This window comes from Typopeltis vanoorti, chromosome 15, assembly GCF_054136105.1.
Source record: "Typopeltis vanoorti isolate ZY-2024b chromosome 15, IOZ_Tvanoo_1.0, whole genome shotgun sequence".
NCBI lineage: Eukaryota > Metazoa > Arthropoda > Arachnida > Uropygi > Thelyphonidae > Typopeltis > Typopeltis vanoorti.
The window spans coordinates 57,616,865-57,633,787 of NC_143563.1; the positions used below are offsets into that span (position 1 = coordinate 57,616,865).

General features: G+C 35.2%; 1 protein-coding gene across 8 annotated transcripts in view; it reads right to left on the reverse strand.

The window, feature by feature from the left end:
- The window catches only part of Rbcn-3B (WD repeat-containing protein Rbcn-3B), a 717,321-nt gene that overhangs the window by 43,549 nt on the left and 656,849 nt on the right, over window positions 1–16,923 (reverse strand). For all 8 annotated transcript variants that reach the window (XM_090405900.1, XM_090405903.1, XM_090405904.1 and 5 more), the window contains 2 exons: window positions 10,380–10,650; window positions 1,794–1,876 (listed from right to left, as the gene is read on the reverse strand). In XM_090405900.1, coding sequence (XP_090262026.1) covers window positions 1,794–1,876; window positions 10,380–10,650 — 354 coding nt within the window. The remainder of the gene's footprint in view (window positions 1–1,793; window positions 1,877–10,379; window positions 10,651–16,923) is intronic.

The window sequence follows — 16,923 nt, forward strand, 5'->3', positions numbered from 1 at the left end:
TATCGACAAATCATAACCAACCCCAAAATAAACACTTAACACAGACAAAATAAAATAAACACTTAACACCAACAGTCTGACCTTCACATTAAAGTCATCATCTGGAGTATACACATATATACAAAGAAACAAGCTACACCAATCTACATGGCATGCTAAAGTTACTGATCAACCATTAAAACTATTGGCCTGATCTCTGATGGAAAAAAAAAACCTTATTACATCAAAGCTAGAGTCCTGTTATTATTATTATCTATTAGGTTACAAAATTAAATTAAGTTGGAGAGTAACATGTTCACACAAAAAATTACTTATATAAGTATACATATAAATTACAACAAACCAGTATGGATAGCAGCCAACAAAAGCTGAAAAATTGCTTAGAACAGAATTGCTTAGCAAACCCTGACTTGAGAGTTCTAAAGTCAGGGTTTGCTGGAAAACTAAGTGGGCTGAATGTGTGCCATCCAAATTTTTGGGATTTTTATCAAACATGATACATATCCTTTGTCTCTGAAAGATGTTTTGAATATTTTTATATATTCATTTCTGTTAAGATTTTGTGCTTTTGTTAGTGACCAAATTTCACAATCATATGTGATGACTGGAAGTATACATTAGTTAAATGTGTTCCTTTTTAAACAGAGTGGGACATCATTGTTTTGACAAATGCTTTTCAATTTTCTGAATGCACTCCAGGCAAGTTGAACTCTCCTATTTATTTCCATTTGGAGTCCACAGTTTAGATCAATGAGATGACCTAAGTATGTATATGAAGAGACTCTTTCCAAGAAATTGTTTTCTATTATTATGTTTTTTGGTGTTACAAAATGATTAAACATTATTTTAGTTTTTTCTCTATTTATTTTTAGACCGACTTTTCTGCTATCATGATATAGGTCTTCTGGAGCATTTGCAAAAATTATGATATCACCTGCATATCATAGGTGTGTTAAGTTTCTGTTATTAATTTTTATACCAAGGTTTGTCCAGTTTATATTATTAAATATTTCTTGTAGGATTCCTGTAAAGATTTTGGGTGATAGAGAGTCTCCTTGTCAGACATCTTTTTCAATTGATATTTTATTCCTACTTGTGTGAAATTGGATTGTTGCAGTGTGGTATATTTCCTGGAGGAGGTTCATATATTCTCCAGGAACTCCATGATTCTGGAGTGCTTTGATTATTGCATTAGTTTTGATGGAATCGAATGCTTTTTCATAATCAATAAACAGAGAGGCAATTGGTTTTCTTCTGCTTTTTCTATTATTTGTTTTACTGCATGAATATGATCAATTGTGTTAAAGCCTTTATGGAATCCTGCTTGTTCTACTGGTTGATTTGAGTCTAGAAGAGGGGGTTAACCTGTTTGTTATTACTTTTGTGAGAATTTTGTATAGATAGGAGAGAATACTAATTGGTCTATAGTTCTTTACTTCTTCTTTGTCCTCTTTTTTAAATAACAGTATCAGAGTAGTATTTTTCCAGTTTTCTGGTATCTTCCCCTCTTCTAGGCACAGATTTAGTAAGTTTGTGACATGGTGAATGATATTATTTCCTCCCCATTTAATTAATTCTGTGAATTAGATCTTCACCAGAACATTTTCCATTTGTTTTAATGCTTGTTTTGTTTCATCCGAAGTGAATGGGGGATGAATTCTATATGCAATGGAGAAGAGTTATTTATATTTGATTTGTGTATTGAAAGATCACTATAGAGTTATTTATAAAATAAAAAATATTATAAATAGTAAAGATAAAATACAAGATGCACAGAAGTAACATATACATACCTACAAATGGCTGGAAATGTTTCTGATAGTCCTCTCATTTTTAAATGATTATGATCAAGGCAATGTATAACGATATCCATTACCTAAAAATATTCAAACATAAGCATGCTTTTAATTCAAATGCATCATGAATGAATAATTAAAGAAAAAATATTTTATAATTAATTTATACAATTCTTTTTGATTTTTCAGAAAACAATTAGAAAGGAAAGAAAAAACTGTTTTTTCCCCCTTAAAAAATCTAGCTTTGCTTCAAATTATCTTTTTACAAAATCTTGTAAAATCATGTTAACACCATTAACAAGAGCTACAAAAAAGAGTTGTAGAGGGAATTCAAAGAGAAATGTGATGGTAAAATTGGAGATAGCATGAAATTAGCTGATCTAATTTCAGGTGGTATGGTAACCTGAGATTAACTGATCTAATCTCAGGTGGTATAGTCACTTAAACAGACTGGGAGAAGAAAAACAAGTGTTCTCTGCCAGGTTGGCAGGAAAAAAGACCCGGAGGAAGACCAAGATATAGGTGGATTGATACGGTAAAAATTGATTTGGAAGAAAATTGTAGATAGGAAGTTAGTGGTGATGTAAGTTTTTCGTGTAGTACTATCATATCCTGTACACCCCTTGAGGGTACATATCAGGAATTTGATGATGATGAAACTGGCTGAGCAAGCCAAAAAAAAGTACCAAAGATAAGTTATTTTTCTGATGACTATTGTTGGATAATTATGATGAATGCTGATAGGAAGTGACAGAAGCAGACAAAATAGTTAAACTACTGAGTGATCACTTTGCAAGGATGTATCATCCAGGTGGAGATGCTGCAACAAGAGATTTTACACAGACTGATGTGAAAATTCTGGTATATGAACTAGAGAGAAAGATGCTTAGGATATTATAGAATCTTGATGCGAATGCAGCAGTAACACATGTAACGCTCATATTACATGCTCATATAATATAATAATATACCAGGGAATTGGTACTTCATTTGACCAAACTGTTTAAATCTCAACTCTGCTAGAATCCCAAGGGAGTGGAAAATGAAAAAACAGTTGCTGCATACAGAAGGCTCCAAGACAGAGTTAGAAATTATAGTGGTGGTCAAGGTACTGGAGAAATTAGTTAACACAAAATTCAGGAATATATCCTGGATATTCCTGTCCATCCTAACTTCAAAATTTAAGGTAGACAGGGATATGAGGACAGCATGGTTTTGTGAAGGATGAGTCATGCCTTAATAATTTACTTTTTTTAATAATAAAGGAATGACACTGCTGAACTTTGCAAAACCTGACAGGATACTGCATAGAACTGTGTTACATATATCTGAGCAAAATTAGTTGGAAATGAAGAATAGTTTACGGAGAAAAAGAGTACATTAGAAAGTAGGTGATGCATTGTGTCACAGTGCTCTGTAATCAGACTGCCACTTTAATTTGTAAATTAAATGATAGGAACACTCTGACTTCATCTACTTGAATTTTGATTTTTCCAGTCTCACTATCCTTACAACGAAGCTATCTTCTTCACAGATTTTAATGTTAAAAATACCAACCAGCTTTTCTCCTCCAATAACACAGATCACATAGATAGAGATATTTGCTATCACTAATGAGCTTACACACACATTGTTCACATGCCTACCAGAATACTAGATAATCCCAACCACTCTCCTAACACTCTGAATCTCTTCCTTGCTAGTAACCTTTCCAAGAACTATGTGTGATTGTTGTATGTCATTACATAATTCAAAACGCAATCTAATGCTTATCTTTTCTCCCACAAGAGTTGTTTGGAATAATAACAACGCCGAGTAGGATGACCTTTGTAATTTTTATGCCTCATTCCCTTGGCTGGATTATTCTTCAGCCTTTAACCTAAACATGTGCACTGAATGTATCATCAAAGTAGTCCTTACTGGCATGAAAACATATATTCCCTGTTCCACTTTAAATCACTGTTCCTTATCTAAGCCTTGGTTCTCCAATAAATGAGCCAAGGTAGTTCATTCTGTACAAACAAAAACTTGAGGATACCATAGCTGGCTTTCATTAAAAAAAAAGCCATTTTCCTTTTCTGCTAATACTAAAGCCCAAAACAGCTACAAGAAAGACATCAATACATCTAAAACTGATTTTAAAAGAACCAAAAGCAGGAAACTTGCATTATGTCCAAATGTCAGTAAACCCTTATAGTCTCTTGCCAAGCAATTGGTTATAACTTCTGTCCAATACTTCTCACACTTCTGATGCACCCAAATTGCTCTATTGCATCACTCACAGAAAAAGTCAATCTCCTGGCTTTGTACTTTTCCTCAAATGCACGTATTACTGATCTTGACAAATGCCCAATACTCAATGCCCCATCTATCCTTTCATCAGAAAGAGATCAGAAGAATATTGTCCAAATTAGACATCAAAAAGCTTCATGGTCACAATAGCATTCTTCTCCTACCCTAGTCACCTTTTTTTTTTTTAATGCTCTCTTATTCCAATGACATCTATCCCACAACTTGGAAAATAGTCTATGTTCAACCTATTCACAAGAAGGGCGACAAATTACTACCATCAACCTACAGCCCAATCTCTCTCTCTCTCTCTCTCTCTTACTTAGTTCACCATCAAAGTAATGGAGAGAACTATCAACACCCAATTCCTATGCTACCTTGAAGACACCCAACTAATAAATAATTATGGTGAATCTCAAATGGTTGCACTGGACATCTCCGAGGTCTTTTGACTTGGTCTAGCACAAAGGTGGCCTCTTAAGTAAGCACCGATCATTTGGCCTGCCTCGAGAACTTCTACAACTGGGTTGCCAGCTTTCTGACTGAACGCATATTCTGTGATTGTGGATGGCTCCTTATCCCCTAGCTATGCAACTAATGATGGGGTTTTCTACAAGGCTCTATTTTCTCACTCACCCTCTTTCTTCTTTGTATCAATATAAAGAAGATTCTTTTTTCTTTATATCAATGACATCCTTCAGATGAATGCCAACCTTATCAGGTTGGCATTCAAAGTTTTGAATGAAAAAGAAGGAGCCCAGTGGATGAGAGCACACTGCACTCCTTTTCATTTGACAAACCTTACACTACATGAATCACAACTTACAGAATATCAACCTTTACTACCTTCAATTCTGATCTCCAAGGCATTCTTCAATTAGGACCAGATAACCTTGTCAGTTTCAATACTAGCCAAACATAGTTTTGTCTTATTTCCAATAAGCAAGAACTTCTAGTATTACTTTAGACGGCATGCAAATTCCCAGACAAGATGAAATTTCTCTTCTTGGCATTACTCTGATATCAAGCCAAGAGAGGCATGATTACATTATATATTTAGTTTAATCCTTTATCCAAGTGTCAGCAAACAAAGTTTGCACCTGAAGTATCTTCAGGACTGGGGCAACTCGTGGCAAAGGTGGACAAACTTCACACCAATTGTCTTAGTATCCCATAATCCAAAACACATCTCCTTGCAGACATGTATATAATGCTATGCATTATGGAAGGGTCACTACCCAGACCGGTTTCGATCTTTATTGAGGTCTCTTCAGTGGGAGCCAGAACCAGAGGTGATACCAAGGTTGAAGCAATGCATATAGGTAAATATACTCGTATATTTACCTATACAAGTTGCCAAAAGGTGTCACACCTTATTACTCTGGATTAGAGAAAGGGATAAAGGATTAAACTAAATATATAATTTATAGTCTAACCAAGTGAAAAACTTCCAACATTACAACCATTGCATCCTTGGCATCAAAAAACACTAGGATTTCTCTTTCACTCAGGGTGTTACCTTAATTCCAAAAACAGCCATTAATCTGATAAAAATCGCAAATTGCCAAACTATTGAATATGCTCTCATATTTGAGGTGATGCTCTGAAGAGCTCTCTAAAAATACTTCATTCAATACAGAAGTGGGCAATCAGGTTTATTAATAATCCTTCTCTTACAAGTTCACTTCACCCACTTTCACACATGCATTTGGTTTCTGCAACATGCATCTTCTATACATACTTCCATGGCAACTGCTCATATGAACTAACATCAATAATTGCTCAGTCCATTCTCTACTAAATCCATTGAAGCACATGCAGTTGCCACCTAACATTCCTTCACAGTTCAAACTCCAAAGTCACAGAATAAATTTCACTTCCTTCATTCCTTCTACTGCTATGTTCTGAAACTGTCTCCCTTGTTATGCATTTCCCAAAGAATACAATGCACAGATCTTCAAATCAAACGTGAACAAATTTCTACTTGTCTAACTACCTGCTCATCCATGGTATTAATGCACTACAGGTTGATATCCCTTTTGTGGATGGGATCAACATACTAAATGAATATAACAAGTTTCACTATCCTAATATCATGTATTTAACCGAGTTAGTTATTTACATGAGTTAGATACCATTGTATCATGTATGCTAATTCTGTCTGTTCCTGTAGTCAGTATGCCTTCATAATAGAATGAAAAAACCCTACCATCTGCATATGAGATGCCTTATGTAATAAATTTAAACAGTACATTAGCATTGCAAATGCAGTCGAGGGATAGCAACAAAGAAAGAATAACTGGGTTTATCACATAACAGGCAAAAACTAAATGAATATAACAAGTTTCACTATCCTAATATCATGTATTTAACCGAGTTAGTTATTCACATGATGTCAACTGATGCTGCATGGTTACTCCTATACCACATGGGGTTTTGGGAGTGAAGCTTTCTACAAGAAGTGGTACAGTTGCAGCTTCCTTTCCATACAAAGTTAGTAGGACAATCACACACTCATTCACAGCCATGGAATCCACAGGATATTCTGGCAATCTATTCCATTCATTCACTACTCTCCAAGCAAAAAACCTTGTTCTAACACCCTTGCTAATTATACTCTTACTTAATTTCCATGGATGAACCCTAGTTCTCCCACTACCAGATCTATTCTGAAAAATTTCATCTGAATTAATTTTGTAATCCCCCCCCAGTAATTTGTATGTCTCAATGATATCACCCCTTTTCTGCCTATCAACCAATTTCTGTAACCCACAAATTTTTAACCTGTTCTCATGAGGTTCATTCTCTAGCCTGCTACCATCTTGGTCACTCATCTCTGGATCTTCTCCACCTCCTCCTTATCACCACAAAACCCTGGCAGACAGCTGCACACAGTAGTCAGGATGGGGTCTTATCACGGCTCGATAAAGAGGAACAATAACCTGCTTGTCTCTGCTCATCAAAGTATTCTTCAGTAACCAAGTAATCTGATGAACTGCTGTAGCCACTTTTGCTATGTGCCCTCTAAACTTTAACTCCTTATCCACTTACACCCATAAGTCTCTGGCTTCATCAACTTTCTTTTCATCCCAAAATGCATAACCTTACACTTTACCACATTAAATTGACATCCATTATCCTTAGTCCAATCTGCCAATCTATCCAAATCATCATGCAAAATTTTGACATCATCTGTATTAACTATTGCTCTACTCAACTTTGCATCATTGGCAAATAACTGAACAGTTCCTCTCAGATCCTTTCCTATATTGTTAATGTACAATTAAACAGTAGTGGCAATGAAGTAATATGAGTAAAAATTCCACTAAAGTATGGGTGGGAGAGGGGGAGAGAGAGAGAGAAAGAGAGATAAAACTGGCTATATTTTACATCTGTATGTGAACTTGGGTGACTTCTATGTATATAATATTTTAGAGTAGCCATCAAGGATTAATTGATTGCATACAAAATATCTAGCTTTTCCTTCTTTTTATTGTTTCTCTTAATCTGTTTGCAGCACGGCACCAGTGACTTTTCTCTTTTAAGATAGTCTCCCCCCCCCCCCTCCACAATTTGCTGATACCTATCTTTACTAGTCTATCATCCAATCCCATCTGCTTCAGATTAGTGACCAACTTGTGTGTGGCAATCTATCAAAAGCCTTTGCAAAATCTAAGTATATCACTGTATATGCATTTCTCATGTCTAATACATTCATCACCTTGTTATAGTACATAAAGAAGTTTGTAAAACACAACCTCACTTTAACCAAGCCATGCTGGCAAGCACAAAGAATACCACTATTATCAACCCACTTTTGTATCCTATATCTCACCAACCTCTCCAATACCTTAACTGCAACTCCAGATATACAGATCAGACTATAATTTGTTACCTTAGCCTTATCACCACCCTTGTGAAGTGGAGTAATTTGCCTTCCTTCCACTCCTTTGGGACCTGTGCTGTTGCAAGACTCCTATAAAACAGGTAGGCCAAGGGTGATGCTAACTCCTCTACAGCAGCAACTAATCTCCCACATTCATCCATTAACAGTATCTTACCATAATCATTCTTCCTTCTACCCTTTCATTTCTATTCTCATTACGATATCATCTTCATTCAACCTTGTTTCACTGATTTTGGGACAAATAAACTCAATCAGTGAAACTATTTCATCTCCCATATTTCTGATACTCCTGGCATTTATAAATAAACACAGCAGTTCAGTTTAAGTCTATAACCAAGCCTATGCATGGTAAGGTGTGGTGAGAAAATCACAACCAACAAGTGGCTTGAGTAGGACTGGTTATAGACCTAAAAGTGAATTGCTGTGTTTATTTATAAATGCCAGGAGTATCAGAAATAAGGGAGATGAAATGGTTTCACTGATTGAATCTACAGACGTAATGGATTGCATTTGAATAGCTTTGGAGTAATTGCACTTCAATACTACTCTTCCATCTTTCACTTTACCTCTTACTTTAGATCTCTTATTTGCATCACACAATGCACTTCCATCTAACATCAGTTTCTCCAGCTCATCACTCCAAAGCCATTCAAATATGCATTACTTCTGTATAATTCCATTATTCCTTAAATACATGCCATACATCCACTAACTGCACTCCCTTCCACTCACACAGCATATCATTCCTGATCCTGGATCTGTGTCTCAGCTCATCCTTGTCATACCTCGGCAACACACAAACCACCTTTCCCACTATACTGTTATCTTTCGCTCTCCCCAATAACCTCTTAATATCCCCTCTTACATTCTTCTTATGTCCACTTAAATCATTTGTCTCCACAACCACCACTAATTCTCTTGCTCATTTCCTTGTCTTGTTCAAAGAATGAATTATCTTGCTCATTTTCCCTCCTGGATAGCAGACTTTATGGACTCTCTCATTAACCAATCTTCTAACAATGGAATCTCCATACACTTCTATTCTGAAATTGCATATCCCTCTAATATCACTCTTTGCTCGAAAAGAAACGCTTTGCTTATTTTAGAATCAGAGTAATATAAAAAGGATAATATATTTTAAAGTTTTATTAACCTCAAAAAAGTAGGCGAATTATGAGAGAAGCCTTAAATGGAACTTCCAAACAGTAATAATTACCTTACATCAGTTGCAAACTAAGAGTCAGATTTAAAGGATATACAGAAAGATACTTTGATGTTAAACAGGTATAAGATGAGATTGTATGTTACTTCCATTGTTATTCATAATCCATATGGACCTTAATTAAGAAGGTAGGTATTATGGCTAATATTCAAATAGGAGATATTGAACTTAATTCTTTATTCTTTGTGGATGACATTATCCTCATAAATGATTGCTAAGCAAAACTGTGAAAGGCAAAACTTACAGAAGAATAAGTTGAGTTCAGGCCAAACAGAGGCTATCAGGATCAGATTATTACACTTTAAGAAAGTCAAGAAAACATAGGAATATAACAAGAATCTGTATTTAGGTTTTGTTGATCTGGAAAAAGACATGTGACAAGGAGGCAAGAGAAAAGCATTTCAAAACACTACAATTATATGATGTGAATGACACATTATAATGAACAATGTTTCTGGTTGGTAGTTTCATAGTTATGCTCAGCTATCAGTTTTTATTAATTTTTTATTATTTTTTAAAATTTTTTACATAATATGAAGACTAGTTCTTCATATTTTTTACATAATATGAAGATAAGTTCCCTGTTTGGTCTAGAGACCAAACAGGGAACTTATCAAGCTACTTTAGGGCTCCAATAATCAGGGTGGTGGGCTCACACCAGGTGATATTTAATCTTCCACTTAACCACTTGGCCAGTCTGGCAAAATACACATCTACATATCAGCATTCTTATATGATATGATTTTTAACCCCTTTATTCTTTTATTAATTTTTCATTTATTTATTAGTTTTGATAAAGTTGCATATCCTGACAATTACACACATGAGCTCTACTCATAACTAAAATTTTCTATAGTGGATCTAAATTATGTTTGGCACAGGAGTTTACTAAGTATAAATTATCCTATTCTCTGAAACTTACAACATCCTGGAAATGACTTACATACTCAAATTCCTACAAGTATTTTATTTCCTTTGTTTAATGCTCTAGCAAAACTGGTTTCTGTAAACTTCTTTCCTGGCACTAACCTTGTTCAGGTGGAGCGAGTAGTTCAAAGTAAACTAATGCTCATAGAGGTAAAACAATCTATACATGAAGTAAAATCAAATGTACCATGAATTTCAGATAATGAACTTTATTAAAGAAATGAAATTCAGTCATTACCTCAACCAGCAGATCAGCTACATCATTCTGCATTTTATCTATTAGCAGTTCCACTACCCGTAATATTTCTGGTCGGGATCTATTTAGAACCGTTGTGTGAAGAGATATGTTTAGAGCTTGAGCATTCTGAGCAAGCGTATTATAGCGAGCTACCTCTCGAGCTAAAGAAGTAATGAATGCAGGAGGCCGAGCAGTGGCAATCAAGGATAATGCATGCCGAGCAGTGCGACAAGAATCTGCTGCTGGAGTTAAGGGTAGCCCATATGACATACTAGAAAAAAGAATAAATAAAATGAAATCAGCATACATAAAAATATAAAATAAAAAACTTTTTTCTTTTCAAATTAAATGATTTTTTTTTTTTTTTTTTTTTGACCACAGAAGCTATGTGAATTGACTATTTGGGAAATGTTGATCAAGTATCTGAGAAAAAACTATTTTAATACTAATTAGTTTCACCAACTTAAGCTGTTGGCATCTTCAGGGTACAGGACTGATGATAGGAACTAAAGCTAACAAAACATGTTACAGACTAGACATTAACAGAATTCTAATTATAAATTACAAAACAACCCTGAACATGTGTAATACACATGTGGTGCGTACATGATTTCACTTGTTGTTTAGGAACGTTTTATAGTTGGTACTAAAGTTCATTTCTTGTGTGTTTAGAGATCTAATTAGGGTCTTCCAGATCTCGGATTAAGATTAAACCTTGGTTCCTATTAAGATTTTCTACAGAACAGGCGACTGTTGTGGCTTCTTTAAGAATACGAGAGTGGGATAAAAGTACTCCTTACATAGAAGAGGATTACCTCTTCTATGTAAGGAGTACAGCTTTTATCCCACTCAATGACATGGTTGGTTGTGGAAAAATGGGAAGATAAGTCCGATATATTTTGTCTGTTGTTTTTGATATATCCGATGTGTTCTCTCTGTCTTATCTCAAGGCTTCTTGAAGTTTGGCCGATGTAACTTAAACCACACAAACATGGGATATTGTAAACTCCAGCATATTTAAAGAAAGGATGGAAGTCTTTTGGAGATCTTAAGAGTTTTCGAATTGTATCTTTAGGTTTAAAGGTCACTCTTATTCTATGTGGTTTGAGGAGTTTAGCAACCTTGTTAGAGGCTGTCCCCATGTATGGAATGACGATTGTGGTAATAAAATTTTCAGTGTCAATTCGTCTTGGAGATCTTTTTGGTCTGTTGTAATTCGGACAGCTCTCTTCTTTTGCATATGTACAATGCTGAGTTTTTGAGAAATGTGGTGGGAGGAGCTGAAGTGTAAATAACATCCTGTATTTGTGGATTTTCTATAAACTGAGAGGTTGAAAAAGAGGTTGCTAAACTCCTCAAACCACATAGAATAAGAGTGACCTTTAAACCTAAAGATACAATTCAAAAACTCTTAAGATCTCCAAAAGACTTCCATCCTTTCTTTAAATATGCTGGGGTTTACAATATCCCATGCTCCTGCGGTTTAAGTTACATCACCCAAACTTCAAGAAGCCTTGAGATAAGACAGAGAGAACACATTGGATATGTCAAAAACAACAGACAAGATATATCGGGCTTATCTTCCCATTTCTCCACAACCAACCATGTCATTGAGTGGGATAAAAGCTGTATTCCTTACATAGAAGAGGATTACCGCTCTCATATTTTTAAAGTAGCCACAACAGTCGCCCGTTCTGTAGAAAATCTTAATTGGAACCAAGGTTTAATTTTATCCGAGATCTGGAAGACCCTAATTAAATCTCTAAACACACAAGAAATGAACTTTAGTACCAACTATAAAACGTTCCTAAACAACAAATGAAATTATTTACGCGCCACACATGTATTACACACGTTCAGTGTTGTTTTGTAATTTATAACTAGAATTCTGTTAATGTCTAGTCTATAACATGTTTTGTTAGCTTTAGTTCCTATCATCAGTCCTGTACTCTGAAGATGCCAACAGCTTAAGTTGGTGAAACTACTTGGTATTAAAATATTTTTTTTCTCAGAATACTTGATCAACATTTCCCAAATAGTCAATTCACATAACATTTTTCTTTTTTTTTTGTAAATATTAATAATTATTATTGGTAATAATTACTTATTTTAGAGTGAGTTATTGAGGGTGTTTATTTCTAAGCAAATTTTATTACTCAATATTGTTTAAAAAGCATTTTACGTGGTGCTAATGAGCACTAGAAAAAATGGCAACCAAGGCTTCTTTATTCTCTGAGTGGAACATGAGGGATTTCATGTGATGTAGTGTGTGTTCAATGTACTTAATGCCAAGAGTGAATGGTTTAAAGTATGAAAGAGAGAATGGAAAAGAAGTGTGTGTAGGAATTGTTTTATGAGCGAGTTCAAGAAATACAAGTCATGCTGAAAGTGGGAGAATGAAGTAAGGCAGGATGGTGACAATGTTGGTGAGAATGTAATGGAAGGAGTGAATGAATGACAGTATGAAAGAAGCGGCTAAAAGTAACATAGAGATGAAACAATGAGCCAATGCTTCATGGGACAAAACATGAGATCAAGCGACTTGAGAAATGATTAGCATGTGGCATAGCAGGAGGGGAAAATGAAAGAAAAATTGAATGGAAAAGGATGGAAAACTGGGAATAAGGAGAAGATATTGTATGGAGATTCAATAATAAGAGGTGTACTTAATGAGAATGTGATGAAAGCACATTTTCCAGGTGTGATGATCAAGAATGCTAGTGAAACTGTTAGTCTGCAGAGGGGAGAAGTGAAAGAACAAGTTGTTTTGCAGGTACAAATGATTTGAAAGGCAAGAAATATGCAATGAAAGGAGATATGAAAAAGTTGCTGATACAAGCAAAAAAGAAGAGTGAGAAAGTAAAAATTATGAGTTTATTTACTTGGTATGACAGGACTGAAACTGAAATGAGAAGAATGGCCAAGATTGTTAACGAGTCAATGAAAAGGTTGTGCAGAAGTTGCAAAAGGACCTATATGTGCTGGATGGACTACATTTGAATCGTTTGGAGAATGTTTTTCAGCATTGGAAGTGCAAAATCAGAGAAACTAAAAATACTGGGGGGGAATGCATTCAAGCCACCTCTGAGACAAATGAGCATGTGTACAGAAATAATTATGCAATGCTGCACATTTTCATAGGTGTTAAATCTGAATGGGTTGGTAATAGCATTGTGCAAGGATAATGGTGGGTCCAAGCAGATGTTGAAATGCATAGACACGAATGCCAGAAGTATCAGAAATAAAGCAGAGGAGTTTTTCGTATTAGTCAGCTCAACTTTGGAAAAAAATTATCAACATCAATAAGACCTAGTTACATAAAATGATACACTTACAGAGATGAATGTATGGATTTATTGTATTTTCAGAATGGGGGGGGGTATAGGGAATAAGACGGGTTAAGGATATTCCTGATGATAGTTCAAGCCCTTCAACACAAAAATAGAGTTAAGGAAGATTTTAGGTCTGGGAATTAGATCATTTGAGGCTATCTGGTGCAGTGGATAGAAGTCAATAGGACAAAACACTACTTTTTTGCTACTATGGACTGGGGGGGTAGTCCCACAGGAGGATGTCGATACCATGCATTAGCAAATTAGCACGAGTGCAGGCTGAGCAATTATTACAGAGGGCTTTAACCATGGGAATATAGATTGGAGGGAAGAAAGAGCACATGTCAAAATGGAAATGGAATTTACAGAGTTACTGTGAGGTAATTACCTGAAACAACATGTAAGGAAGGGAACCAGCAGTTTGAGAGTGCTGGATCTGGTAATAGCATCAGAAGATGTATCCATAACTACAGCACATATCTATAACCAATGCAGAAACTATGCCCCTGACTGAGAGAAAGTGGTTAATGCAGTCTTGTTCTGGGCAGTTCCTAAATATGTGGACTTCTCAGTCAAGAAAAGATTTATGTTGAACCAAAAAACTGGTAATGATGATAGACTTGGCAGGTAACTTGGAGCAGAGCAGAGCATCCATAGCTTAAGAAGCTACACGGAAAGAATATCAGTATTGCATGGAGAGTGGTCAGGGATTGTCTGAGAGAAGCAGTATCAGACTACATATCCAGGGTCAGGAGGTTATCACTACTCATCTGCTTAGTTCCCACCTAGGGGCAAAGCAGATGAATAGTGATATAAAGCAGAAGCTTCAAAAAAAGGAAAACTTTGTGGAGGGAATATGAATAAAAAGTGATCAGCATACTCGTGAGCAGTACAATGTGCAAGTAAGAAGAGTGACTAGTATGGCAAGAAAGGCTAAATCAGATTATGAAGGAAAATTAGTTAAGTAGGCTAAAGTAAATCCAACAGTTTTTTTTTGCTATGTAGTGAGTAAGATAAAGATAACTTTAATCCAGTGTTTATCAACCTGTGGTCCATGGACCAGAGGTAGTCTGCGACGATGGGACAGGTGATCAGCAGGTAGACTTAAATTAATTAAACACATATTTTTTAACTACCTAAACAAATTAAAATTGAATAAGTAAGTAAAAATTATTGAAATCAAATGGAGACTTAAAAAAACAACAAATATCGTCAGAATGTTCAAAGGTGGAAGCAATAAAACTATTGTTGTTCACTTCACCCTTTTTATTATTATTAGTCATTCTGTCACTAAATTTGTAGCGGCAGAATGACAATAATAAAAGAGCTGAGAAGTGAACAATAATATAATTTTATTGCTTCTGCCTTCCATTGCTGTTTTGCCAGATTTGAAGTGAACATGTGTTATCCACATTTCAACCAATAGCTTGTTGTTTATTGATTTTTATTATTGAAGGTTTCCCTCCTTCAACCAAGGCACAGTATATCTTCAGAAGTGTTAAGTGATACTTGGACAAAGTGTGTCCTGAGTTAATCTCAGTATTATATATTTATATTTTTTTTTTGGAAACATTTTTTAATAATGGAAAAGTGGCTTAGAACTAGGACTTTGAAAAGAAGGGCAAATGAAACAAGTGATGCTAACCCTAATTGTGATACATGTGTTGTAACGGCAAGTAAATCTGATATTATTGAAAAAGAAACAAGCAGTTCAAGGAAAAAATACAGTAGGAAATACAACAGTTCATATTTGGAATTTGGGTTTACTTGGTGTGGAGATGAAAGTGAACAGAAACCTCAATGTGTTTTGTGTTATGAAGTGTTGTTGAACAAGTGCATGAAACCAGCGAAACTCTGACATTTAGAAGCTAAACGTTGTGATGTGAAAAATAAGCTAATTGAATTTTTTCAGCAACGCTTAGGGACATTAAATCATGGGAAAGATATAGTTTTGGCCATGGGTTCCATTAATAGAAAGGCACTGGAAGCATCCTATCTCTTAAGTTTGCACATAGCAAAAACAGGGAAACCTCATTCTATCTGGTAAAATTTGCTACTTCTAGCTATAAAAGATGTGGGAAAAACGATGTTTGGCTACAAGTTACTAAAAGATGTTGATTTGATTCCTCTTTCAAATGACACTGTCGGTTGCAGAATTAATCATATGGCAGGTGACGTAGAATCTCAGTTAATCGAAAGATGAGTTACAAATAGATGAGACTACTGATGTTACAAGTGATGCGCAGTTAATATGCTACAGAAGATATGCACATGATAACAACATTCATGATGATATTCTGTTTTGTAGAACTTTGCCATCCCAAACAACTGGAGAAGAAATATTTCACACTCTCAATAATTATATAATACAAAAAGGGATCCAGCGGGGAAAAATGTATAGGCTTCTGTTCGGATGGAGCTTGTGCCCTTACAGGCAGGCATAGTGGGGTTGTTTCTATCAAGGAAGTAGCTCCGGATATGAAGTTACATTGTTTCATACATAGGAAAGCGTTAGCCTCCAAAGGAATGCCACCAGAATTTAAAACTGTGCTATATAACACTGTAAAGGTAGTTAATTTTATTAAAGCTCGACCGTTAAATAATAGGTGATTTTCAGTACTCTGCATGAAATGGGAAGTGAATATATTCAACTTTTGCTTCATTCTGAAATTCGCTAGCTTCCAAGGGGCAACATACTAACAAGGTTATTTCAATTAAGGCATGAAGTTTTATTATTTGTAAATGAACGTAATTCTGATTTTCATCACTCCTTGTTGATGAAGCGTGGTTATCAACACTATCCTATCTTTTAGACATTTTTTCGAAATTAAATGAACTAAATCTCTCCCATCAGGGAAATTCTTTAACTGTTCTTGATGCCTACGACAAAATAAAGGCATTCGAGAAAAAAACTGGTTTTATTTATTAATTATGTAAAAGACAGACAATTTGCACCTTTTCCAACATTGGAATTCTTTTTAGTGGAAAATGATATTTTTGTTCATTCCGAGTTTCTGGAAAGGGTTTGTGACCATCTCAAAAATCTGAAACGGAATTTTGAAACATATTTTCCGAATAACTTTTATAAAAAATTTCTGTGGGTTCGCGATCCATTTCAGGCTTGCAGTCACGAGAACGACCTTTCGTTATCGAAAAAAGAACAGTTAATTGAGCTTTCAAGTGATAGTGGGCTTAAAAATCAATTCTGTGAT